Below are 25,825 nucleotides of genomic sequence, written 5' to 3'. Positions count from 1 at the left end.
GATCGTGCCGACAAGTTTCAATCTTCGGGAATCTTTGCTTTCTTCACGTGCCATTGTCTCTCGGTGAATAATTGGCTGGCCTCTGTGCACCAGTCTTTGCTCTTCGGCCATACAGATCTTCATGCGATTAGCCTTCAGAGTTTTTTCTGCCTTCAAGAATATTTGTGCCCGTGTATGCGTACATACATGCCAAGGCTGCTTAAATTTTCAACATTGCTTATTAATTTTTGTATTTTTTTACAGGGGGTCTTCCCTGCCCATATGATTGATAATACCTTATCAATATTTAAAATATCTATTATAGGAATTTCTATCAATATTCGGGTTGGGTATAGGTCCTCCGCGCCCGAAAAATTGATAGCAATATCAATGTATCTAGTTTGGGCTTTATTAAGGCCGATGCCCATGCCTTGCTATGTCCATATGATCATCATCATTTAACAGATTGAAATCATATTTTTCATCACATTCTTTCTTTATTTTTCTTCAAATTTTTCATCCATTTCATTCCTTAATTCTTTTAATTCTTTCTTTATTAATTTTGAAAAAAAATCAAATCTTTTATCCATTTCTTGATCTATGCATTCACTGTCTAAAGGGTCAAGCCCCTTTAGAAGGCATTCTTGATATGTCTTATATTTTGGGGATTTTTCCTTCTTTATATTTTTTGAGCTTGATGCATCCCCTTTTGTGGGAGTTGATGAAGCAGGTATGCTTCTTCTCATTTGGATATAGTCTTTAGCCTTTGGGTCAATATAATAATCTAGTCCTAACACCTTTCTTGTCGAAAGTAAGGCATCATCTATACTATAATATCTTTTGAATGTTAAATCTTGTCCTTTTCTTTTTGCAACTAATTTTTCAATCACAATATTTTTCCCATTCCAAATATATGCCAGGTTTATTTTCATAAAATATAAGATATAGTGTTTCTCCTTTTGGTATTTCAGTCTCTTTTGGATTTGGCAATTTTTTGTTTAGTTCGCTAAAATATTCTACCAAGCTATTCAGAATTGATAACATATATCCCATTTCTTCTCTTTTGGTGGTATATTGGAACCAAAAATTATCCAATATGCAGCGTTGAACTTCATCAAGCTTGATATGAGCCTTTGGCTTGAAATTGGATGTATTTGGCTGAAATACTTTCAGCCTATTTTCTTCTCCAAAGAAGATATATTCCTCCTTGGTGTGGAATAATCCTTTCCTCATATCTGCAAATTTGATGCACGAGAAAATATGTCAGGTAAGGTATTATCCTTTCCCTTAATATGCTAAAAAATAAGTTTATAACCATTCCCAGCTATGGTGTCTTCAAGTAAGACCCTTCTTCTGGTTGAGCTTTTCTTACTATTAATTTTATTGTAATATCGTCATATGGCTTCACAGTCTGTTCGTACTGTAAATTCTTTGAATCCTAGATATAGCCTGAATGCATTTATTGCATTTACAACTGCAAGAATTTCTCTATTAATATTATATAACTTCTTTAATTTATAACTTCCTGAAGCATATCTGCATATTTTTTTTATCTGCTTTTGGAGAGTATTTATTGGGCTTTTGTTTTAGTATCGCACCCCGTCCTACCTTAGATGCATCTGTCTCAATTATAAAATAATTGTCTTCTAGAGGCAGTTCTAGGGGTTTTAAATTCTTGACCTTTTACTTGATGGCCTTTACTAATTTTATATCTTCAGAATTGAAGTATCTTTGACAATTTTTTCTTAATTTAGCATATAAAGGTCCTGCTAGCTTTGCTAAGTTATCTATATAGTTTCGTGCATAGTTTACAATTCCTAAGAACTGTTGTAAAACTTTTTTATCACTCATATTATCAGGAAACTCTAATATTTTCTTTGCAATATGTTCTTGTAGATATATCTTTCCTTCTCGTATTTCATGACCAAGGAAATTTATTCTCTCTTTGCAAATTTCCATCTTCTTTTTAGATAGTATGATCCCATTTTGTTCTACCTTTCGAAAGAACACTTCAAGATGGGCTAACAAATCATTTACATATACTAATATGAATACTTGATTCTCATTAAATATATTTTGCATCTTTCTTTGAAATAGTGAAGGTGCATTCTTTAGACCTAATAGCATTACTAGCCATTCGTAATGGCCTTGTGGACAAGTAAATGCTGTCCAGGGAATAGATTCTTCAGCCATTTTTACTTGCCAAAATCCTGCCTTTAAGACAAATTTAGAGAAATATTTACTTCCTTCTATTCTCTTAATCCATTCCTGCTTATTAGGTATGTTGTATGCATCGTCAACTGTATTATCATTAAGCATTTTAAAGTTAATTACCATTCTAGATTTACCTCTAACTTCTTCAGCATGATTTCTAACTATAAAAGCAGCAGATCGATGAGGGCTTCTGCTTTCTCTTATAGCTTTTAACTTTAATAACTCTTCAATATGCATTTTGAATTCTTCGATATCTTTAGGAGTAGCTTCTATTGGTCTTGACTTAATTATATAATCTGGATTTATGATATTTATTTTGCAAACTATAGAGTTCTTATCCCAATGTTTCATTGGTATTTCTCCAATATTTTGTATGCTTTCTAGTCTTTGCACAATCTTATCTATAACTTTTTTAGATTTTATATCTCTATACCAATTTGGCGAGAATGATTGTAACCCTATGCATTCTGTACATGTATTTTCTATATGATATTCTTCTGTGGTCTCACTAAGTTCTTCGTCTTTACAGAATTCAAGGGGATTTGGACTTGTGCTATATTCATCATCTAAATTAGATATTTCTACATTTTGCATGGACTTTCTTTGTTTTCGCACTTCAGATATGTATGGAATATTATCTTGATAAGGGATAAATGTTAACCCCTCTTCATGTATGATTGTGGTTTGTAAAATTGTTGTAAAAATCTTAACCCTATTATCATGTCATCATTTATTACTGACAAATCTCTTATTGTAATTTCATCTATTATATATTTTGTGCCATTTATGTAAGCTTCAATATTATATGCTAGCTGATTATGGATCTTCTTTATTCCTGGCATATCGATAGATACTTCAGCTTTATTATCATCTATAGTTTCAACTATTTTGGGACATCTCATAAAATATTTAACATGGATAATATTCTTAGTGCAACCAGTATCTAATAGTGCCAGTATTTTATATGAAATATTTGGCTTTAGAACAATCCTAACTGGGATCCTTATCCCTAACACTTCTTTGAATGGTAATTGAACAATATATTTGTTTCCAAAACTGGTAATTGCATCTTTCAATTGTATTAATTTGTCTCCTTTTTTATCCTTTACTTTTACCATTTGCGCTTTCATTTCCGTGATTTTGCAACATTATTATTTTGTTCTTTACTATTTTCTAACTCATCTATAAGTTTTTCTAGCTCTGCTTCTATCTTATTTATTCTATTTTCTAAATTTCTAACCCTACTGGATAATATTCGCTCTTCTGGTTCCAGTTCTATCTCATGTCTCCACCTTTGATTATTGGCTCTTAGACATGAGGTACAGGCTTGTTTTAAGCACAAGCTACATGTGAGCCTATTATCTTGGCTTGGATAATATATAGAAAAGGCACATTTTATGTTATAATCACCTTTTCCTCTAATCCAATCATGTTCACAATCTACTTGGTTCATCATTTCAATTTTAAAACTGGCTAATTCATCTATTAAGTCTATTTCATCTTCACTTGATTCATATTCTGGAGCCTCATTTTCTACTTCATCTGTTTCTATAATTGAATATATTGACTCGTCGTCTTTTATTTCATCATCACATACTAATATATTCTCATTAACGCTATCTATAATTAACACTATCTCTTGTTCTTCATATTTACTAGAGTACCTTTTCTGATCTTTATGACGGCAAGTTCTACTTAGATGATCAGGAGAGTTACATATGAAACACCTGCATGTTTGATCATAGGTTTTCTTAGGATTATATCTTCTTATATTTCTTTTATGCAAGAATGGGGCTCTATTGTCTGGCCTTCTTAAAAAATATCTTTTCTTTGTTTTAAAATTTCTATTATCTCTCCTTTGTGGTTTATAATATTTGTTTTTCCTATGCCTTTCTTCTCCATATGTAAGTGGTATTTGGACTATGTTATTGCAAAAATTATAATCTAATTTCTTCATAGACCTTTGGGCTTGAATGCTAGTACACACCTTTCTTAATTGTTTGAAAACAAATGTTATGGCTTGGGATATATTTACCACATTTACTCATGTTTCTTTTTTATATTCCTCAAGTATTATTGAACCTAGAGGATCAGGCAATTTATTAAAATACTCCCTCCGTTCCTTTATATAAGGTGTATTTGTTTTTTGATAAAATTCCACAATCCAAGGTGCATTTGTTCTAATTCCTCGTAATTCCAATTTTGGCCCTACAGAAAAAGGAAAGTATCTCTCCCCTGATTGCATGTATCTCTCCTTGTAGAGAAAGAAAAGGAAACTATTTCTCTCCCGATTGTGTGTATCTCTTCCTTTCCTAGCCTAAATGATTTACTTGCCCCTAATCTATAAATTAGAGAAGGGTAATTTTGTCCTAACTAGTGCATAATTAGGTGCCTTGGTCACCGTGCAGAAAATAATACACCTTACATAAAGGAATGGAGGGAGTATCTTTCTACTACACCTACATTAAAACCTTGTTTAGCAGTAGTAGCATTATACAAATAATGCTAGAAAAATTCTTTAATACCTTTCCAGCTAGTTAATGTTAATTTTTCTATTTCTCTTAACCTTTCATTTTGCAATGAGGTATGTCCTAATTCTGGATCTTCTGCTATGATCATATTTGACATAACATTCGCAAAGTTATTAGGGTTACTTCCTGCCCTTTTTAATTCTTCATATTGACTAGGGTATGACTCTACCCATTTTTTCCATAGAACTTCTACAGATTCTCCTAAAAATGTTTCAAGATATGTTAACATATCTTCTACCTTAGTGCATATGCTATACTGTTTTTTTATAAATTTTTGTACTATTAATCCTTTCCATATGCTGATTATATTCAGCCAATCTATTAGATCATGAGCTGCTAGGTTTAATATAGCACCATCATTTTTATAATTTTGAAATTGCACTGGTTTTTCAAAATCTCTTCTTTTAGTACCCATGTATCTATATTGTCCCGGGATATATGTAGGTTGATAATCATCTTTTTCTGGGGGGGGGGCATTGTCCAGCTGACCTGGTAGGTCTCTCTCTTTCTCCTTCTCTTTTTACACATGATTCCCCATATCCCCTTCTTCTTTTACCACTATTTTCTATTTCCATGGCTTCCATTGCATTGTCTAAATTATATAGTCCCACCTCATCTAGTGAGTTATAGAAATCACTATTTTTTTCTGAATCGTCATATCTTTCATCTTCTAACCACATTTATTTTGTTAATTCCTCCTCTTCCTCATAACTTTCTAATAATAACTTATTATTGATATCCCATTGCTCTTCTTCACTTACAATTTCTTCCTTTTGAATATTATTATTATTATTATTAATGATATAATTTTTTATTAATAATAGCATTTGCTTTTCTTTCTGCGGATGCTATAATTTTATCTTCCATGCTTGAACTACTAGTGGCAGAATTTTTATCATTTTTTAGTTCCTTTAACCTTGCAATTTCTCTAATGATAAATAGTTCTCTTTCTCTAATTTTTGGCCAATCCTTTGTCATAGAATGACTATATTCCCATTCAATATGCTTTAGCTTCTTTCCCAATGAATTATTTCATCATCTAAATTAGCCTTTTCCATACATTCAGATATACCTTTATTCTTATCATCATTAATTTCCGATTCTGACATAAATGATTCAGAGTCTTCTATTGATGCAGCTTTATAGTTCATAAATCGAATACTGCTACTTCCTTCACAATTTTAATAGCTTATGTAGTTTTTAGGTTGCTTTAATTCTTTTTTCTCTATTAATTCTCCTATCTTCCATTCTTCTCCAGCTCTTTCTTCAGAACCAATTTTAAGAGGATTCATAAACTTTATACCTTTTGATTGCATACTATCAATTACGTCATTCACATTTACTCTATATCTGGAGCTACTTCTATTAGTGAGCCTTCCTATAAATTCTATGCTTACTAGCAAATTTGTTCCTTTAAAATCTTCATAACCTTTAGTTTGGAAACCAAAACTCATTTTTTCAATAAATTCTTTTACGGGCATCATTAGGTCTGGAGCTATATAGGTTATTAATCTATTTTCATTCATGTCTCCTTCCAAAAATCCTAATGCTGCTCTATCTACTGATTCCCATCTTCTGTCTAATAATGTTATCAAAACCTTTGCACCTAATTTCTTCCTTGTCATACCTTTGACTCCTATGATATACATACCTTGATGAATATATTTATAACCACAAGATTTTAGTTCATTTTCAATATTTTTGCTTACAGTTCTTAAATCTACTGGGTGTGTTAGCACACTTAATTCTACTTCTCGAGATATTCTGTATAGACCACTCTTACTTTCAAACATACCCATTTGATATACTTGTTGCGGTTTTATTTTTCTTAGGGTATCTTTTTTATATCTTTCTAGATCTCTTTGTATGTCTATAACTTCTTCAATACTATCAATATCGTCAGCTTTGCATGATAATCTATGCTTCATGGCTAGAGGTCTTGAATCTTGCCTTACTAATTGGAGAGTTTTATCTCTTCTAAGGAAGCATTTAGATACGTCCATTTTTCTAAATTAATATTTTTAGCAGAGGCAACTATTCCGGATGATGAAAGCACAATTTCTTTGTTGCTTTGAACACTATTTAGTTTATCTAATACTTGAATTAATAGCTGGATGATTGTGTTATTTTTTCTTATTATTACTTTGGAATCTTCTTTTGGGGAGTCGTGATCGGAGAACCCGACAGGAGGTGACAGGTATTTTGCAACTTCGTTTGATGCTTGAGTATATTCAGTCATATAATTTAAGAGATAATCAAAGTTTTAACCTCTTGCACCAACTTTTTTTTTCAAGTCTGTCTTTTCTTGTTTCAGTGCGTGTGAGTGGCTCTTTGCTTTTACTTAAGTAACGGCCAATTGATAACACTTCTTCTTTAATATAATCGTTATTCTTGGAAACTGTATTCTGTCTTGCTTTTGCTTCCTCTAGCTTATGTAAAGCTAGATCAATTTTATTATTCAACCCTGGATACTTATCAGCAAGTTTTTGGTATTCTTTAAATAAACTTTCAAATTTTTGGTCTAAAATATCTTATCTTTTTCCCCAAGATATGTAAAAGTTATATATCAAATCGACGTTTGTATTTAACTGGCTATGAGATGAATGCCAGATATATTCTTCAGAAGGATTTACTCTACACCTCATATTTAGATTTTCCTTAGTATTTATTACTTTACCTGCGCTAACTTCTAAGTTTAAATATTTTAACCTTTCAATGATTAAACGTTGGACCTGATACCAACAGTATAGGGAATTAAAGTTATTATAAATTTAGTTTAATATGTGATTAGGTTAATATATATAGGTGAGAGAAGGAGGAGGGACGCCCCAGGAGGGGGGTGAAAGAGGGGAGAATTCCTTCCGCTTCCCAATTCAGTCTAGGGCCTTCCATAGGGCATGGTGACCCATGTGGGTCCCCGTGGGCCTACTAAGGGTCGTCATCTCATGATGGTCCTTCATAACTTTCTTTCACAAATAAAATTTCGGATTTTTCGGATGTCTCCGGAACCCATTCTGATGGCCACTCATCATGGCCGACAAAAAAAATCATGCTACGCGGTGAAGTTGCCACTGGCAGGGCTTCGGCAAGGCCGAATGGGCCTCAAGCATGCTACTCCCTCCGTCCGAAATTACTTGTCATCAAAATGGATGAAAATGCATGTATTTAGAACTGAAATACATCTAGATGCATCCATTTTCAGTGACAAATATTTCCGAACGGAGGGAGTACTTTTTACTCCTACGCCTTGGAACATCAGCCCGCATGCTATTTAGTTCTCTTTGGCCCATCCAGCTCGCCCAACAATTGGCCTCAAGCACCGCCACCGAAATTTGCCACACATATTTTCAGTAATTGGCATGCTACATCAGAGGGGAATGTGAGACTCAAAAAAAATCAGAGGAGAATGTGAAATGTCACTTTTTCAAAGAGCTCAAGAAGAAAAGTTAATGGATTCGAGCATTTGCCTTGTTCGCTCGGGAGGGTGGATGAACAACTCATGCAGACTGACATCGTCACTGCATTGAGATTCGCACGTGAAATCAGACACACCATAGAGCGTTCGCACATAGAGGAGCAATGCTAGACCCATGTACAGTTACGTGAGGTTTTTACGTATAGGCTGATTTGGACGTAACTAATTGGTTCAGAATTAGTGGCTGGGCCCCACCCCGGTTAAAATCAGGTGGGAGGAGAGTATCAGTATGTATGGAAGGATACGTAACATGTAGGATCTTTTCGTAGGCGTAGAATTACCACACACACAGCGAAGGCAAAACAAGCATTGCATTAGTTTTAGGGAAAGTGTTAAAAACATCCGACTGATTTTGTCGGAAATCAACCGCGTCGCTCAAGCGCCACGCGTCCATCGGGCCACGCACCATGGCACCGCATCACGTTCTCCCTTATCTCCAGCCGGTCACGGAAAGCCACTCATTCTCTTCCCTTCTGTGTCTCCTACCTGAAAGAAAATCCTATGGGACGGGGCCTCATAGTGTCCCTCCTGGGCCCCTCCTCAGATTTTAACACGTCATCAATGACACATATTTTAAAGCGAGCCTAATTCCCTAATTAGTTGGTACGTACATCAACTAGATATTGCGCAGTATTCGTACGATAGAGTATCAATTGGATTGATACTTTCCATCTAACGAAAGAGAACGAACACGACGATCTTCTCGCTGGCTCGCCGCTGCATCAGACCTCGGCGTCATCGCGCCTTATCCCATGGCGACCCCTCCATGCGCCGGTGACGACGACCCTCACGGAAACGGCGGCGCCGTCGTGAGCTCTCCCTGCGCCGGTGACGCGGACGTGCTCGTCGTCCCTCACGGAACCAACAGCAACAGCCACATAATGATGTCCACCGTCTCCACCACAAGCCTGCCAGCATCCAACTCGTTCAGTGACAGGGAGGTGCATACGGAAGCGCGGGCTTGTTCCTTTTCGTCGTCCCGGCCGCCGCTCGAGACTTCAGACGTTGACCTTGTCGCTGACACACGGCCCGACGGTGGTAACAAGATGACTGTTTTTTTGACGGGTTCCATGTTCACTGCATCCTCCATGATGCAATCTGAAGCTTCAATGCCATCAGCTTCTACTCCAATTTCACATGTACATAATTGATGTCTAAACTATTGCCTCTTGATGAAGAAATTAGATCAAATATAATTTTTGTATGATTGTACCGCAGGAGAAGGATGTAAATGCTAAATCCATCATTGCCACCGCCTCCACACAAGCCATCAGTGGTGGCGAGATGACTGTTGCTTCGATGGACTCCATGTTTGCTGCAACCTTTATGCAATCAGAAGCTTCAAATAGTGAACGCATACAACATTTCGCAATGCCATCAGCTTCTACTACAATAACACAGGTATATAGTTGATGTGTGAACTATCGCCTGTGCATGACAAAATGATATGAGTTTAAATTTGTGTATGAATGTACGTACTGCAGGAGGAGGATGTAAATGATAAATCCATACCTACAGTTGGAATGGCATTTAAGTCTGAGGATGAGACATATGATTTTTATAACCAATATGCTCGTAAAGTTGGCTTCAGCATTCGAAAGAGCCACACGAAGTTGAGACGAGATGGAACACTTTATCAGAAACATTTGGTTTGCAGCAAACAAGGTGAACGAGAAACTCATTCATCGCATGACACCAAGAAAGAAAATGCCACCACAAGGTGTGATTGTGATGCCCGTGTTCAGCTCAGTATTTCTCGTGATGGAGTTTGGAATGTGCAAAAGGTTATTCTTGAGCACAACCATGATTTGGCAAGTCCAGATAAGAGGCACATGTTGAGGTCGCAACGTCGTATTGCGGCGTCTGATAAACTTATGATTGGTGAGATGCGTGAAGCCGGAATAAAGCCAGCCGAAGTGTACGGGTTTTTCAAGCAGTGGTATAAAGGACCCCATAATGTACCTTTCTTGCGGATGGATTCCAATAACCACATTGGTCGTGAGCGCAGGAAGTATCAAAAAGGCGTGCCAAACATGAGAATACTCCTCAGAATACTAATGAGCATGCTTCCTGTTGGAAATATGCCCTAGAGGCAATAATAAAAGTATTATTATTATATTTCCTTGTTCATGATAATTGTCTTTTATTCATGCTATAACTGTATTATCCGGAAATCGTAATACACGTGTGAATACATAGACCACAATATGTCCCTAGTGAGCCTCTAGTTGACTAGCTCGTTGTGATCAACAGATAGTCATGGTTTCCTGGCTATGGACATTGGATGTCGTTGATAACGGGATCACATCATTAGGAGAATGATGTGATGGACAAGACCCAATCCTAAGCATAGCACAAAGATCGTGTAGTTCGTTTGCTAGAGCTTTGCCAATGTCAAGTATCTCTTCCTTTGACCATGAGATCGTGTAACTCCTGGATACCGTAGGAGTGCTTTGGGTGTATCAAACGTCACAACGTAACTGGGTGACTATAAAGGTGCACTACAGGTATCTCCGAAAGTATCTATTGTTTTATGCGGATCGAGACTGGGATTTGTCACTCCGTGTAAACGGAGAGGTATCTCTGGGCCCACTCGGTAGGACATCATCATATGCGCAATGTGACCAAGGAGTTGATCACGGGATGATGTGTTACGGAACGAGTAAAGTGACTTGCCGGTAACGAGATTGAACAAGGTATTGGATACCGACAATCGAGTCTCGGGCAAGTAACATACCGATAGACAAAGGGAATTGAATACGGGATTGATTAAGTCCTTGACATCGTGGTTCATCCGATGAGATCATCGTGGAACATGTGGGAGCCATCATGGGTATCCAGATCCCGCTGTTGGTTATTGACCGAAGAGCGTCTCGGTCATGTCTACATGTCTCCCGAACCCGTAGGGTCTACACACTTAAGGTTCGATGACGCTAGGGTTATAAAGGAAGCTTGTATGTGGTAACCGAATGTTGTTCGGAGTCCCGGATGAGATCCCGGACGTCACGAGGAGTTCCGGAATGGTCTGGAGGTAAAGATTTATATATAGGAAGTCCTGTTTCGGCCATCGGGACAAGTTTCGGGGTCATCGGTATTGTACCGGGACCACCGGAAGGGTCCCGGGGGCCCACCGGGTGGGGCCACCTGCCCCGGGGGGCCACATGGGCTGTAGGGGGTGCGCCTTGGCCTACATGTGCCAAGGGCACCAGCCCCAAGAGGCCCATGCGCCTAGGGAACCCTAGAGGGAAGAGTCCTCAAGGGGGAAGGCACCTCCGAGGTGCCTTGGGGAGGATGGACTCCTCCCCCCCCTCTTGGCCGCACCCCTTTCTTGGAGTAAGGGGCAAGGCTACGCCTCCCCCCTCTCCCTTGCCCCTATATATAGTGGAGGGGAGGGAGGGCATCCATACCTGAGCCCTTGGCGCCTCCCTCCCTCCCGTGACACCTCCTCGTCTCCCGTAGGTGCTTGGCGAAGCCCTGCGGGATTGCCACGCTCCTCCACCACCACCACGCCGTTGTGCTGCTGTTGGATGGAGTCTTCCTCAACCTCTCCCTCTCTCCTTGCTGGATCAAGGCGTGGGAGACGTCACCGGGCTGTACGTGTGTTGAACGCGGAGGTGCCATCCGTTCGGCACTTGATCATCGGTGATTTGAATCACGACGAGTACGACTCCATCAACCCCGTTCACTTGAACGCTTCCGCTTAGCGATCTACAAGGGTATGTAGATGCACTCTCCTTCTACTCGTAGCTGGTTTCTCCATAGATAGATCTTGGTGACACGTAGGAAAATTTTGAATTTCTGCTACGTTCCCCAACAGTGGCATCATGAGCTAGGTCTATTGCGTAGATTCTTTGCACGAGTAGAACACAAAGTAGTTGTGGGCGTTGATGTTGTTCAATATGCTTACCGTTACTAGTCCAATCTTGTTTCGACGGGATTGTGGGATGAAGCGGCCCGGACCGACCTTACACGTACTCTTACGTGAGACAGGTTCCACCGATTGACATGCACTTGGTGCATAAGGTGGCTAGCGGGTGCCAGTCTCTCCCACTTTAGTCGGAACGGATTCGATGAAAAGGGTCCTTATGAAAGGTAAATAGCAATTGGCATATCACGTTGTGGTTTTGCGTAGGTAAGAAACGTTCTTGCTAGAACCCATAGCAGCCACGTAAAACATGCAAACAACAATTAGAGGACGTCTAACTTGTTTTTGCAGGGTATGCTATGTGATGTGATATGGCCAAAAGGATGTGATGAATGATATGTGATGTATGAGATTGATCATGTTCTTGTAATAGGATTCACGACTTGCATGTCGATGAGTATGACAACCGGCAGGAGCCATAGGAGTTGTCTTTATTTTTTGTATGACCTGCGTGTCATTGAAGAACGCCATGTAACTTACTTTACTTTATTGCTAAACGCGTTAGTCATAGAAGTAGAAGTAGTCGTTGGCGTGACAACTTCATGAAGACACGATGATGGAGATCATGATGATGGAGATCATGGTGTCATGCCGGTGACAAGATGATCATGGAGCCCCGAAGATGGAGATCAATGGAGCTATATGATATTGGCCATATCATGTCACAACTATATAATTGCATGTGATGTTTATTATGTTTATGCATCTTGTTTACTTAGGACGACGGTAGTAAATAAGATGATCCCTTACAAAATTTCAAGAAGTGTTCTCCCCTAACTGTGCACCGTTTCTACAGTTCGTCGCTTCTAAGCACCACGTGATGATCAGGTGTGATGGATTCTTACGTTCACATACAATGGGTGTAAGACAGTTTTACACAGCGAAAACACTTAGGGTTAACTTGACGAGCCTAGCATGTGCAGACATGGCCTCGGAACACGGAGACCGAAAGGTCGAGCATGAGTCGTATAGTAGATACGATCAACATGAAGATGTTCACCGATGATGACTAGTCCGTCTCACGTGATGATCGGACACGGCCTAGTTGACTCGGATCATGTGATCACTTAGATGACCAGAGGGATGTCTATCTGAGTGGGAGTTCATAAGATGAACTTAATTATCCTGAACATAGTCAAAAGACCTTTGCAAATTATGTCGTAGTTCACTCTTTAGTTCTACTGTTTTAGATATGTTCCTAGAGAAAATATAGTTGAAAGTTGATAGTAGCAATTATGCGGACAGTAGAAAGCTTATGTCCTTAATGCACTGCTCAGTGTGCTGAATCCCAAACGTCGTTTGTGGATGTTTCGAACATCAAACATACACGTTTTGATAACTACGTGATAGTTCAGTTAAATGGTTTAAGTAGAGGCACCAAAGACGTTTTCGAAACATCGCGGAACATATGAGATGTTTCGAGGGCTGAAATTGGGATTTCAGGCTCGTGCCCACGTCAAGAGGTATGATACCTCCGACAATTTTCTTAGCCTACAAACTAAGGGAGAAAAGCTCAATCGTTGAGCTTGTGCTCAGATTGTCTGAGTGCAACAATCACTTGAATCGAGTGGGAGTTAATCTTCCAGATGAGATAGTGATGTTTCTCCAAAGTCATTGCCACCAAGCTGCAAGAGCTTCGTGATGAACTATAACATATCAGGGATAGATATGATGATCCTTGAGGTATTCGCGATGTTTGACACCGGGAAAGTAGAAATCAAAAAGGAGTATCAATTGTTGATGGTTGGTGAAACCACTAGTTTCAAGAAGGGCAAGGGAACAAAGGGATACTTCATGAAACGGCAATTCAGCTGCTGCTCTAGTGAAGAGACCCAAGGTTGAACCCAAACCCAAGACTAAGTGCTTCTGTAATAAGGGGAATAGCCACTGGAGCAGAATTACCCTAGATACTTGGTAGATGAGAAGGCTGGCAAAGTCGATAGAAGTATATTGGATATACATTATGTTAATGTGTACTTTACTAGTACTCCTAGTAGCACCAGGGTATTAGATACCGGTTCGGTTGCTAAGTGTTAGTAACTCGAAATAAAAAGCTACGGAATGAAACAGAGACTAGCTAAAGGTGAGCTGACGATATGTGTTGGAAGTGTTTCCAAGTTTGATGTGATCTAACATCGCACGCTCCCTCTACCATCAAGATTAGTATTAAACCTGAATAAGTGCTCTTGCACCTAAAGGAATGGTTTATTGAATCTTGATCGTAGGGATACATATTTTCATGCCAAAAGATATAAGATAGTAATGATAGTACCACTTACTTATGGCACTGCCATGTAACTCATAATGGTATAAAACGCATGAAGAAGCTCCATGTTGATGGATCTTTGGACTCACTCATTTTTGAAAAGTTTGAGACATGCGAACCATGTCTATTGGTGTATATGCATGAAGAAACTCCATGCAAATGGACCATTCGGACTCACTTGATTTTGGATCACTTGAGATATGCAAATCATACCACATAGGCAAGATGACTGAAAAGCCTCGGTTTCAGTAAAATGGAACAAGATAGCAACTTGTTGGAAGCAACACATTTTGATGTGTGCAGTCCAATGAGTGTTGAGGCATGCAGTGAATATCGTTATGTTCTTACTTCACAGATGATTCGAGTAGATGTTGAGAATATTTACTTGATGAAACACAACTCTGAATTATTGAATGGTTCAAGTAATTTCAGAGTGAAGTAGAAGATCATTGTGACAAGAGGATAAAATGTCTATGATACGATCATAGAGATGAATATCTGAGTTACGAGTTTTGGCACACAATTAAGACATTGTGGAAATTGTTTCGCAATTAATACCGCCTGGAACACCATAGTGTGATGGTGTGTCCGAACATCATAGTTGCACCCTATTGGATATGGTGCGTACCATGATGTCTCTTATCGAATTACCACTATCGTTCATGGGTTAGGCATTAGAGACAACCACATTCACTTTAAATAGGGCACCACGTAATTCCGTTGAGATGACACCGTATGAATTATGGTTTAGAGAAACCTAAGTTGTCGTTTCTTAAAGGTTTGGGGCTGCGATGCTTATGTGAAAAAGTTTCAGGATTGATAAGCTCGAACCCAAAGCGGATAAAATGCATCTTCATAGGACACCCAAAACAGTTGGGTATACCTCCTAATTCAGATCCGAAAGCAATATGGATTGTTTCTTGAATCGGGTCCTTTCTCGAGGAAAGGTTTCTCTCGAAAGAGTTGAGTGGGAGGATGGTGGAGACTTGATAAGGTTATTGAACCGTCACTTCAACTAGTGTGTAGCAGGGCACAGGAAGTTGTTCCTGTGGCACCTACACCAATTGAAGTGGAAGCTTATGATATTGATCATGAAGTTTCAGATCAAGTCACTCCCAAACCTCGTAGGATGACAAGGATGCGTACTACTTGAGAGTGGTACGTAATCCTGTCTTGGAAGTCATGTTGCTGGACAACAATGAACCTACGAGCTATGGAGAAGCGATGGTGGGCCCGGATTCCGATAAATGGCTCGAGGCCATAAAATCCGAGAACGGATCCATGGACTTTGGTGGACTTGCCCGATGATCGGCAAGCCATTGAGATAAATGGATTTTTAAGAAGAAGACGGACGTGGATGGTAATGTCACCATCTATGAAGCTCGACTTGTGGCGAAGTGTTTTCCGACAAGTTCAAAGAGTTGACTACGATGAGATTTTCTCACTCGTAGCGATGCTTAAAGTCCGTCGGAATCCTGTTAGCATTAGCTGCATTTATGAAATCTGGCAGATGGATGTCAAGACAAGTTTCCTTACTAGTTTTCATAAGGAAAGGTTGTATGCAATACAATCAGAAAAGTTTTGTCGATCCTAAGGATGCTAAAAGGTATGCTAGCAACAGCGATCCTTCTAAGTACTGGAGTGAGCATCTCGGAGTTGGAATGTATGCTTTGATGATGATCAAAGATTTTGGGTTTGTACAAAGTTTATGAGAAACTTGTATTTCCAAAGAAGTGAGTGGGAGCACTATAGAATTTCTGATGAGTATATGTTGTTGACATATTGATGATCAGAAATGATGTAGAATTTCTAGAAAGCATATAGGGTTATTTGAAAGGTGTTTTTCAATGGAAAGCCTGGATTAAGCTACTTGAACATTGAGCATCAAGATCTATAAGGATAGATCAAAATGCTTAATAATACTTTCAAATGAGCACATACCTTGACATGATCTTGAAGGTGTTCAAGATGGACCAGTCAAAGAAAGAGTTCTTGCCTGAGTTGTAAGGTACGAAGTTAAGACTTAAAGCTCGACCACGGCATAATAGAGAGAAAGGACGAAGGTCGTCCCCTATGCTTAAGATGTAGGCTCTTCAGTATGCTATGCTGTGTACCGCACCTGAAGTGTGCCTTGCTATGAGTCAGTCAAGGGGTACAAGAGTGATCCAAGAATGGCTCACAGGACAGCGGTCAAAGTTATCCTTAGTAACTAGTGGACTAAGGAATTTTCTCGATTATGGAGGTGGTAAAAGAGTTCGTCGTAAAGGTTACGTCGATGCAAGCTTAACACCTATCCGGATAGCTCTGAGTAGAGATACCGGATACGTACAATGGGGCAACAATTTAGAATAGCTCCAAGTAGAACAGTTATTTGGAACAGCTCCAAATAGAGCGTGGTAGCTGCATCTAGGAGATGACATAGAGATTTGTAAAGCACACACGGATCTGAAAGGTTCAGACCCGTTGACTAAAACCTCTCTCACAAGCAACATGATCAAACATAAAACTCATTGAGTGTTAATCACATAGTGATGTGAACTAGACTACTGACTCTAGTAAACTCTTGGGTATTAGTCACATGGCGATGTGACCTGTGAGTGTTAATCACATGGTGATGTGAACTAGATTATTGACTCTAGTGCAAGTGGGAGACTGTTGGAAATATGCCCTAGAGGCAATAATAAAAGTATTATTATTATATTTCCTTGTTCATGATAATTGTCTTTTATTCATGCTATAACTGTATTATCCGGAAATCGTAATACACGTGTGAATACATAGACCAAAATATGTCCCTAGTGAGCCTCTAGTTGACTAGCTCGTTGTGATCAACAGATAGTCATGGTTTCCTGGCTATGGGCATTGGATGTCGTTGATAACGGGATCACATCATTAGGAGAATGATGTGATGGACAAGACCCAATCCTAAGACTAGTACAAAAGATCGTGTAGTTCATTTGCTAGAGCTTTGCCAATGTCAAGTATCTCTTCCTTCGACCATGAGAGCGTGTAACTCCTGGATACCGTAGGAGTGCTTTGGGTGTATCAAACGTCACAACGTAACTGGGTGACTATAAAGGTGCACTACAGGTATCTCCGAAAGTATCTATTGTTTTATGCGGATCGAGACTGGGATTTGTCACTCCGTGTAAACGGAGAGGTATCTCTGGGCCCACTCGGTAGGACATCATCATATGCGCAATGTGACCAAGGAGTTGATCACGGGATGATGTGTTACGGAACGAGTAAAGTGACTTGCCGGTAACGAGATTGAACAAGGTATCGGTATACCGACGATCGAATCTCGGGCAAGTAAAATACCGCTAGACAAAGGGAATTGTATACGGGATCGATTGAGTCCTTGACATCATGGTTCATCCGATGAGATCATCGTGGAACATATGGGAGCCAACATGGGTATCCAGATCCCGCTCTTGGTTATTGACTGGAGAACGTCTCGGTCATGTCTGCATGTCTCCCGAACCCGTAGGGTCTACACACTTAAGGTTCGATGACGCTAGGGTTATAAAGGAAGCTTGTATGTGGTTACCGAATGTTGTTCGGAGTCCCGGATGAGATCCCGGACGTCACGAGGAGTTCCGGAATGGTCCGGAGGTAAAGATTTATATATAGGAAGTCCTGTTTCGGCCATCGGGACAAGTTTCGGGGTCATCGGTATTGTACCGGGACCACCGGAAGGGTCCCGGGGGCCCACCGGGTGGGGCCACCTGCCCCGGGGGGCCACATGGGCTGTAGGGGGTGCGCCTTGGCCTACATGGGCCAAGGGCACCAGCCCCAAGAGGCCCATGCGCCTAGGGAACCCTAGAGGGAAGAGTCCTCAAGGGGGAAGGCACCTCCGAGGTGCCTTGGGGAGGATGGACTCCTCCCCCCCCCCTCTTGGCCGCACCCCTTTCTTGGAGTAAGGGGCAAGGCTGCGCCTCCCCCCTCTCCCTTGCCCCTATATATAGTGGAGGGGAGGGAGGGCATCCATACCTGAGCCCTTGGCGCCTCCCTCCCTCCCGTGACACCTCCTCCTCTCCCGTAGGTGCTTGGCGAAGCCCTGCGGGATTGCCACGCTCCTCCACCACCACCACGCCGTTGTGCTGCTGTTGGATGGAGTCTTCCTCAACCTCTCCCTCTCTCCTTGCTGGATCAAGGCGTGGGAGACGTCACCGGGCTGTACGTGTGTTGAACGCGGAGGTGCCGTCCGTTCGGCACTTGATCATCGGTGATTTGAATCACGACGAGTACGACTCCATCAACCCCGTTCACTTGAACGCTTCCGCTTAGCGATCTACAAGGGTATGTAGATGCACTCTCCTTCTACTCGTAGCTGGTTTCTCCATAGATAGATCTTGGTGACACGTAGGAAAATTTTGAATTTCTGCTGCGTTCCCCAACACTTCCAACAATATACCTCAAAATACTCAAGACATATTAACAGGTAAAATATCATTCAAAGTCCCTGAAGCGATAAAAGGTCCAAAGGGAAAAAGATTGAAAGGTCCACTTGAGAAGGCGAAACCAAAGAAGTCGAAGACCACCCAAAAGAAAGGTACGACAACCACATTTATTCTTACTTTTGACCTTTGGTTTTTGAATAGACATTAATGTATTGCACATTCATATGTATGAGCAGGAAGAGGTAAAAAGAAAGTAAGAAAAAATGATCAGGATGAAGAAGGACATGAAAAATCAATTGTAAGACAACTTACGCAATGTTCTTTTATGTCTTCTAAAAATAAATTTGTGGTAATCAGTTTCCTACTTACTTACACACAGGGATTTGGAAACGAAGAAACAACATATGATTTTGCTGCAGAAGGTCCTCAACAGTATACTGCAAGACAAATTGCTTTCTTGAACATATTTCAGGCAATTTAATTGTACCCCGAAATCTCTAAACATTTGTCGTTTTATTATGAAGCAGGGATATTCGGAGGCAGGCCCAAGTTCTAATACTGCAATACCAATCTTTGCAAATAATATGTTCAACACGGAATCTTCGACTATGTTTATTCTGTTGATCCCTGGAGGATATACAGAACTTTTGCTACAAGCTGATCAAGCTTCAGAGGTGCTGCAAACTTCAAGAAGATTAGATTTTTGATGAAGTGAACCCTTCCTTACGCATCAAAGAAGTAGGATAGCAGCAGCAGCAGTATACTTTATTTCTTCTTGTCGACAGAGACCAATATATAGAGTTTCGTTTGAGACAGAAATAATAAATGTAATGGTGCACTCTCATGAGTGAGATTATTTTTCCCGATTAATTATCAGATCTTTCACACTTGAATACCATTTATTTTTGCCAGAATTTAATTTGTATTCATTCATCAGTCTTTATTTTCCCTACCCTTTTCTTTCCCATTGCACTTATGAATGTAGTAGAGCTATCTAGACTGATGATCCTGATAAGCATCACCGCTATATCTTTCATTTCAGCTCTTGGTCCTGGTCGACATCACAATTAGCTTTCATTTCTGCTCTAGCTACTGTGTTACACAATACAGCGTCGGTTGTAATCGCGTTTCTATTAAAGATCCATCACCAACAGAAGGTCTGAAACTTACAACAGAATGTACTGATAAATAACCCTCTCAACGTACCCAAAGTTTATCATGTATCAATAAATATCAGAAAGTTCTCATTGGAATTCCAATTGTTTGGCCAATGTCAACATTCAGTCTTAAGATGCCACATACTACTGACAGAATTTGAAGAAGCTCAACATCAATTTTCATGTGGTAAAATATCTGAATGTTTATAATCACAACGCATAGATACTGTGATCACAGAACTCTGAATGTTTTTGTCTAATGATCTCTGAATGTTCACATCTCCGAATGTCAGAATGACTAGAAATCTGCAAGGTCGCCATGGGGAGATGGGTGGCTTGCCGCCGACGCCGGCGTTGCCGTGTTGGCAGACTTGTGGTGGAGACGGTGGACATCATTATGTGGCTGTTGCTATTGGTTCCGCGAGGGACGACGAGCACGTCCGCGTCACCAGCGCAGGGAGAGCTCACGACGGCGCCGCCGTTTCCGTGAGGGTCGTCGTCACCGGCGCATGGAGGGGTCGCCATGGGATAAGGCGCGATGGCGCCAAGGTCTGATGCAGCGGCGAGCCAGCGAGAAGATCGCCGTGTTCGTTCTCTTTCGTTAGATGGAAAATATCGATCCGATTGATACTGTATCGTACGAATACTGCGCAATATCTAGTTGATGTACGTATCAATTAATTAGGGAATTAGGCTCGCTTTAAGATGTGTGCCATTGATGACGTGTCAAAATCTGAGGAGGGGCCCAGGAGGGACACTATGAGGCCCCGTCCCATAGGATTTTCCTACCTCTTCTTCTCTCCTATCCAATCCCTTTTCTCTAACCCATCTCTTGCAGGCTGGCTGGCAACCACTAGAGCCGCCGCTTACCGCATGCTGCTGCTGCTGCTGCTAGAATACCACCATATCGCACCGCTACTGCTGCAAGTGTCTTCTCTCACTTCCTCTCGCTTCCCTCCTCTGCAGCCTCAAACACACTGGCGCAGCATCTCAACGTACGCTCGTGCTGCTGCAAATCAGCGGTCGGCGTTGCAACGGAAGTTCTTCGTCGGCGGTGGATGCTATAATGCAACGACAGTGGAGGTGCAATGGAGCTTCGTCGGGGGGGCGTTGTTGCTGCGATGGAGCTTTGCCTTGCCTCGCGGTGCCGCCATGGAGCATCAATGGAGGCCGTTGGTGCTGCAATGGAGCTTTGCCACGCCATGCGGTGCCGCCATGGAGCTACAATGAAGCATCTCCGGGGCTCGTCCGTGCTGCGATGAAGCTTTTGTCGCGCCTTGCCGTGCTGCCATAGCGCTACAATAAAGCGTCGGGGAGTTTGTCAGTGTTGCATGAAGCTTTGCCGCGCTGCGTCGTGCGGCCATGGAGCTTCGTTGGGGGCCGTCAGCGCTGCCATGGAGTGCTGCATGGTAGCTTGCCGGAGAGAGCGCACATGCTGCTAGTAGCCTGCTGCGAACTGGTCGCTGGCGGAGCATCGGTGGCAGCATCAGCAAAGTGCTGCGATCCAGCTCACCAGGAGAGTCGCCGGGAAGAGTGTTGGTACTGCAGTCACCGTCGTCCCCCGCAGATGCGGTGCGGGAAGGGAAGAGGGCCGGGGCGCTGCTATTTTGTGGCTGCAATTGGTGGTCATGGCGCTGCTGTGCTACGATGGGGTGCACGGACGTGAGGAAGGACGAGATGATGTAGGGGAGATCGGACGGTTACGAGTTTGGAATCTGATGGCAGGCTAGGTGGATGATTTTTTAGAGAAATCATCCGGTAGATTTGTAGCAGCCGCCTTTAGTTTTAGCGTTGCTGACCCCGGTCGTGAAACCGTCTTTTTCAACATAACTTGACATCTAAACTGAAAACACGATGGCAAAGCAAGCATTACTTCTAGCGTTGCTGACTCTCTGAAGATTATAGGAGAGATCTCAACTGCAAACGTAAAGCAGCAAACAAGCATTACTGATCCTCTAAAAGTAAAACAAGAATACAGGTCCTCCGGTGAGGTCGAGCGAAACACACGTTACATTCACAAAAGCGATAGAAATCACGGAGTATAGCACGATCGATGCATCGTTTGATCAAACGGCGCGCGTTACACCTGTTCGTCTCCTTTGGGGGGAGGGTACTGCCCGTAGCGTCGTGCAGGAGGCGGGGGTAGCTGCTGCTGCTGCTGCTGGTTGGGTGCGTGCGCTCCATAGCCTTGTCCTTGTGCCGGAGGAGGGGCGTGGTGAGGGTTCGGCGGTTGGCCGTACCCCTGCCCCTGGGGCGGTGGAGAGTACTGCGGGTAGTTGGGTGTCCCCTGCCCCTGGGGAGGCTGCTGCGGGAACTGCGGCTGCCTCATCGTCGTCCCGGCGGCGCCCGCAGGCATCTGCTCGCCTTCCTTGGGCGCGGCGGCGGCGGAGGTGGCAGTGGCCGGCTGCCCGCGGAGCATGACGTAGGAGGTGAGCCCGAGGGCCGTGGCTACCAGCGTGAGCACGGCGCCGCCGGCGAAGATGCCGTCCTTAAGGACGTAGCACAGCCCGAACGGTGACGGGTCCCGCGCCCCGGTGGTGTTCCACGCCGCGCCAGTCACCAGCAGCGCGAACGCGATTATCGCCATGATCCTGCATGCATGCATGCACGTTTCAGTCCGTAAACAGTGATCCGCCTAGCGAGCGCTTCCTGATTTATCCATGGAGGATCGACATATCACTCACCATGAGAAGACGGCGCAGACGACGCCGATGATCCGGTTGGTTTCGGAGGGGATGGCGCGGGACCTGCAGCAGCCGCAGCAGCCGCCGACGACCGCGAAGACGATCTGGGCCACGACCAGGAAGATGACCGCGCACACCCCGAGCCCGAGCGCCGGGTTCTGCGGATACAGGCACAGCCCTCCACCCACGTACAAGTCCGAAACCTGCAAGATATGCATCAACAGAGTATAAGACGTGTACATGTACAAATGCGCGCGCACGTACCACAGTTCACAGACACACATGCACAACAGTACGCAAGGAGAGATGAAAGTACTGAGTGTGGTAGCTTACAGTGAGCTTGGTGCCCTCGGCTGAGAAGCCCAGGATGGCACTCAGCACCCCGAGAGAGCCGACGACCGAGCACACGATGATCATCTTCAGATCCATTTTCATGGCCACTGCTCTCGATGGAATCTCGACCTCTTTTGGGTTGTGATCGACTGGCGTGCACCCGTGGTTTATATACAGGGAGCCCGGGCGTGCATACAAGGTCACCGGCGCTGACGCGCGTAGTTCGGTTGGTGCAAGCCGATGTCAAGGAAGGGCATAACTTCTACGACGGTCGCCATCAACTACGTTCTGCCCAAGTTCCGCGTAATTCCTCCATCATTACGTCTTTTACGTGGGCGTAATCAAGAAAGTTATTGCCCTTGGGAAGTTGACATGGTAGACAGCTTCGCCTTCACGACTTGTATCCATGGTTCTGCCGGCGCGGTAACTAGTACGTCCGATTTGTTTCACACTGCGTCCACAGCGATGGATCTCTAGCATGCTAATTCCGGTACGGTGCGGCCGAAATGTCTCTTGGTTTTATCGGTACCATCCACGAGTGGGCCATCCAGACATTGGGGACCAGTGGGTTTTGACCCGGACGACTTCTGATCCCACAAATGGCCAGTCGATCCTTTTGTTTGTCTTGCAATGGCGTGCCGTGCTCGTTTTGGTTCCGTCGCTCCCAGTCGACCGGGGTTTGCGTAAGTCTCAATTGACTTCAATTTTGTTTTAAGCCGACTTAGAAGTCCTTTTGTCTCTTGGTCTTCATTGTTCTTTGATGATTAGTAGATCTCATTTCTAGCGGTGAATGGTTATCACAGTCTTCAAAACATAGTATGGCGATGATGTTTGCATATTTGCGTCTCCCGTATTGTTGGTTCGATGTAATTTTCAAGCTCCGACGGACGGTGTACAACCGAAGGAGATAGAAGTCCAATATGATTCTCCATGTGATATTATTATTTTTCTAAACCATTTTGTATCTTGTTATCTTTACATTGTATTGATTAAATGTTTTCCTTGATAATTATCAGAGATGTCTTTTTTCAAACAAAAAAAGTTTGAAGCGTTTCATGACAAAGCATTCAGTAGTTTTCTTGCAGATGATGTATTCTTCACAAGTTTTGCTACACCTACGATTAATCGTAGGATTACAATTACAAGATGAGGTGTTAACATCTCGTCGGAGGGTTGTAGGCTTATAATTACAAGATGAGGTGTTAACATCTGGTTGGAGGGGAGGAGCACACACAAAAATCCAAGGGGGAGGGGGTTGGTGGGAGGTCGTGGAGGGGAAGTCCGTAGGGGGGTTCGTAGGAGGTTGCCCGTAATTAGGTAATTTTTTATTCTTGACTACAATGTCATGATCTTTTTTTACTCCCTTTTCCGTTGGATACTTAATGGGATTCTTAAGAACCTTTGAGATGACCCTAGAAGAAGGTTGAGACTCTAAGGGTGGGGCTAGAGTATGACTTCTAAAAGCCTTGGTGTACATTTTCATATTTCATTGGTCTTTGCTGTTCACTTTTTCAAGGACATCATCAAAAGGGTACACATGATGCTCCTGTGATTTGATTAAGAAATGAAAATCATCAAGTGGACCCGGTTTATATAGAAACTAGACCGAAAACCACAACGACGTGATTAAATGGGGGACAATCAAGCAAACAATCTGACGACGAACTCAAGCAAACCCAAATGAAAACTAGACTCCACCACCAAACACAAACCAACAACCGTGAGCCAAGGTGACCCAGGGCAAGTGTCAAGAACCCCTTTGACAACGCCTTCACGGAGAAAATGACGCCTGATGGGGTCATGTACCTAGGATAGGGTCACAAACCTGATCTAAGTACCTTACCCAAGGACACCCTTAGAAGAGGTCGCCTTCCAGTCGACCAACGAGGGACTCACTCGACTGACTTGAAGGACTCGACTACGAAGACTCACTCGACCACCAGGAGGTCAAGAGGCACTCCGCACTGCAACGGTCTGTAATTAAGTAGGCTTTATGATAGTAAAGACACTTTATGTGGGGCGTTACCAGTAACGCCCCAGACTTAACTCACCTTAAACCCTCTCCTACGTGGGCTGGCTGGGGCCCTGGCGCACTCTATATAAGCCACCCCCCTCCACAGGCAGAGGGGTTCGGCACCTTGTAACTCATATACTCATAATCCACTCGACCGCCTCCGGGCTCCGAGACGTAGGGCTATTACTTCTCCCGAGAAGGGCCTGAACTCGTACATCCCTTGTGTTTACAACCTCTCCATAGCTAGGACCTTGCCTCTCCATACCTACCCCCCACTCTACTGTCAGGCTTAGAACCACGACAGTTGGCGCCCACCGTGGGGCAGGTGTTTTAGCGATTTTGTGGAGAAGTTGCGATTCTTCCGAGTACTTTCATCATGGTGTCTGCTGGAGTTTTGGTCGGGGGTCAAGAGATCCGTCTCGGCACTCTCACCTTCATCGCCGACGACTCCGCGTGGCTCCAGGAGGCTCCACTCGACGTAGATGCGATCCCCGTCCGCGGTGCGACGCATTTTCGTGCATGTGTCCGCGGCGTTCTGCTGCGGCAACTGTCGACCCAGTATCAGTCGGCTCCCCCATCGTCCACCCTCCCGGTATCCCGCCAGCGCAAGCGCTCGGGCCAGTCGAGGCTTCAGCGATGGGTGAGGCACGCGGTGGCTCGCCAATCGGCCACCACCCAAGTTGCGGTAATCGAGCCCGACGAATCTCTCTACGGCTTGTTCGATCTGTCGACTGGCTCCGTAGAGACTGCATCCGAGTGCGGTAGCAGTGACCCAGCGGCGGAAATCTTGATGGTCGACGGGCCCCGCAGTCCCCCTGGCTTCGCCCGTGATGATGGAGCAGGT

General features: G+C 42.9%; 1 protein-coding gene across 1 annotated transcript; it reads right to left on the bottom strand.

The window, feature by feature from the left end:
* Positions 1-21,849: 21,849 nt before the first annotated feature.
* On the bottom strand, positions 21,850-23,245 carry LOC119350518. The gene is made up of 4 exons (XM_037618313.1): positions 23,182-23,245; positions 22,968-23,116; positions 22,635-22,837; positions 21,850-22,541 (listed from the first exon to the last, which is right to left on the bottom strand). Exons 1-4 carry the CDS (start codon positions 23,243-23,245, stop codon positions 22,031-22,033), a joined length of 927 nt encoding a protein of 308 aa, XP_037474210.1. The 3' UTR covers positions 21,850-22,030.
* Between the last annotated feature and the right edge of the window lie 2,580 nt (positions 23,246-25,825).

Source organism: Triticum dicoccoides, chromosome 1B (assembly GCF_002162155.2).
Source record: "Triticum dicoccoides isolate Atlit2015 ecotype Zavitan chromosome 1B, WEW_v2.0, whole genome shotgun sequence".
In the NCBI taxonomy this organism is placed as follows: Eukaryota; Viridiplantae; Streptophyta; class Magnoliopsida; order Poales; family Poaceae; genus Triticum; species Triticum dicoccoides.
Note: the sequence above shows the minus strand (reverse complement) of the source record. Positions and strands in the feature narration are given on the sequence as shown.

Bases quoted from the DNA above. Each gene is read 5' to 3' on its own strand.
- LOC119350518 (XM_037618313.1), bottom strand. From the start codon at position 23,245: ATGGCGACCGTCGTAGAAGTTATGCCCTTCCTTGACATCGGCTTGCAC. The intron at 23,117-23,181 runs GTCAGCGCCGGT...GGTGCACGCCAG, and splicing joins GCACCAACCGAACTACGCGC to TCGATCACAACCCAAAAGAG. The intron at 22,838-22,967 runs GTAAGCTACCAC...CATATCTTGCAG, and splicing joins CCGAGGGCACCAAGCTCACT to GTTTCGGACTTGTACGTGGG.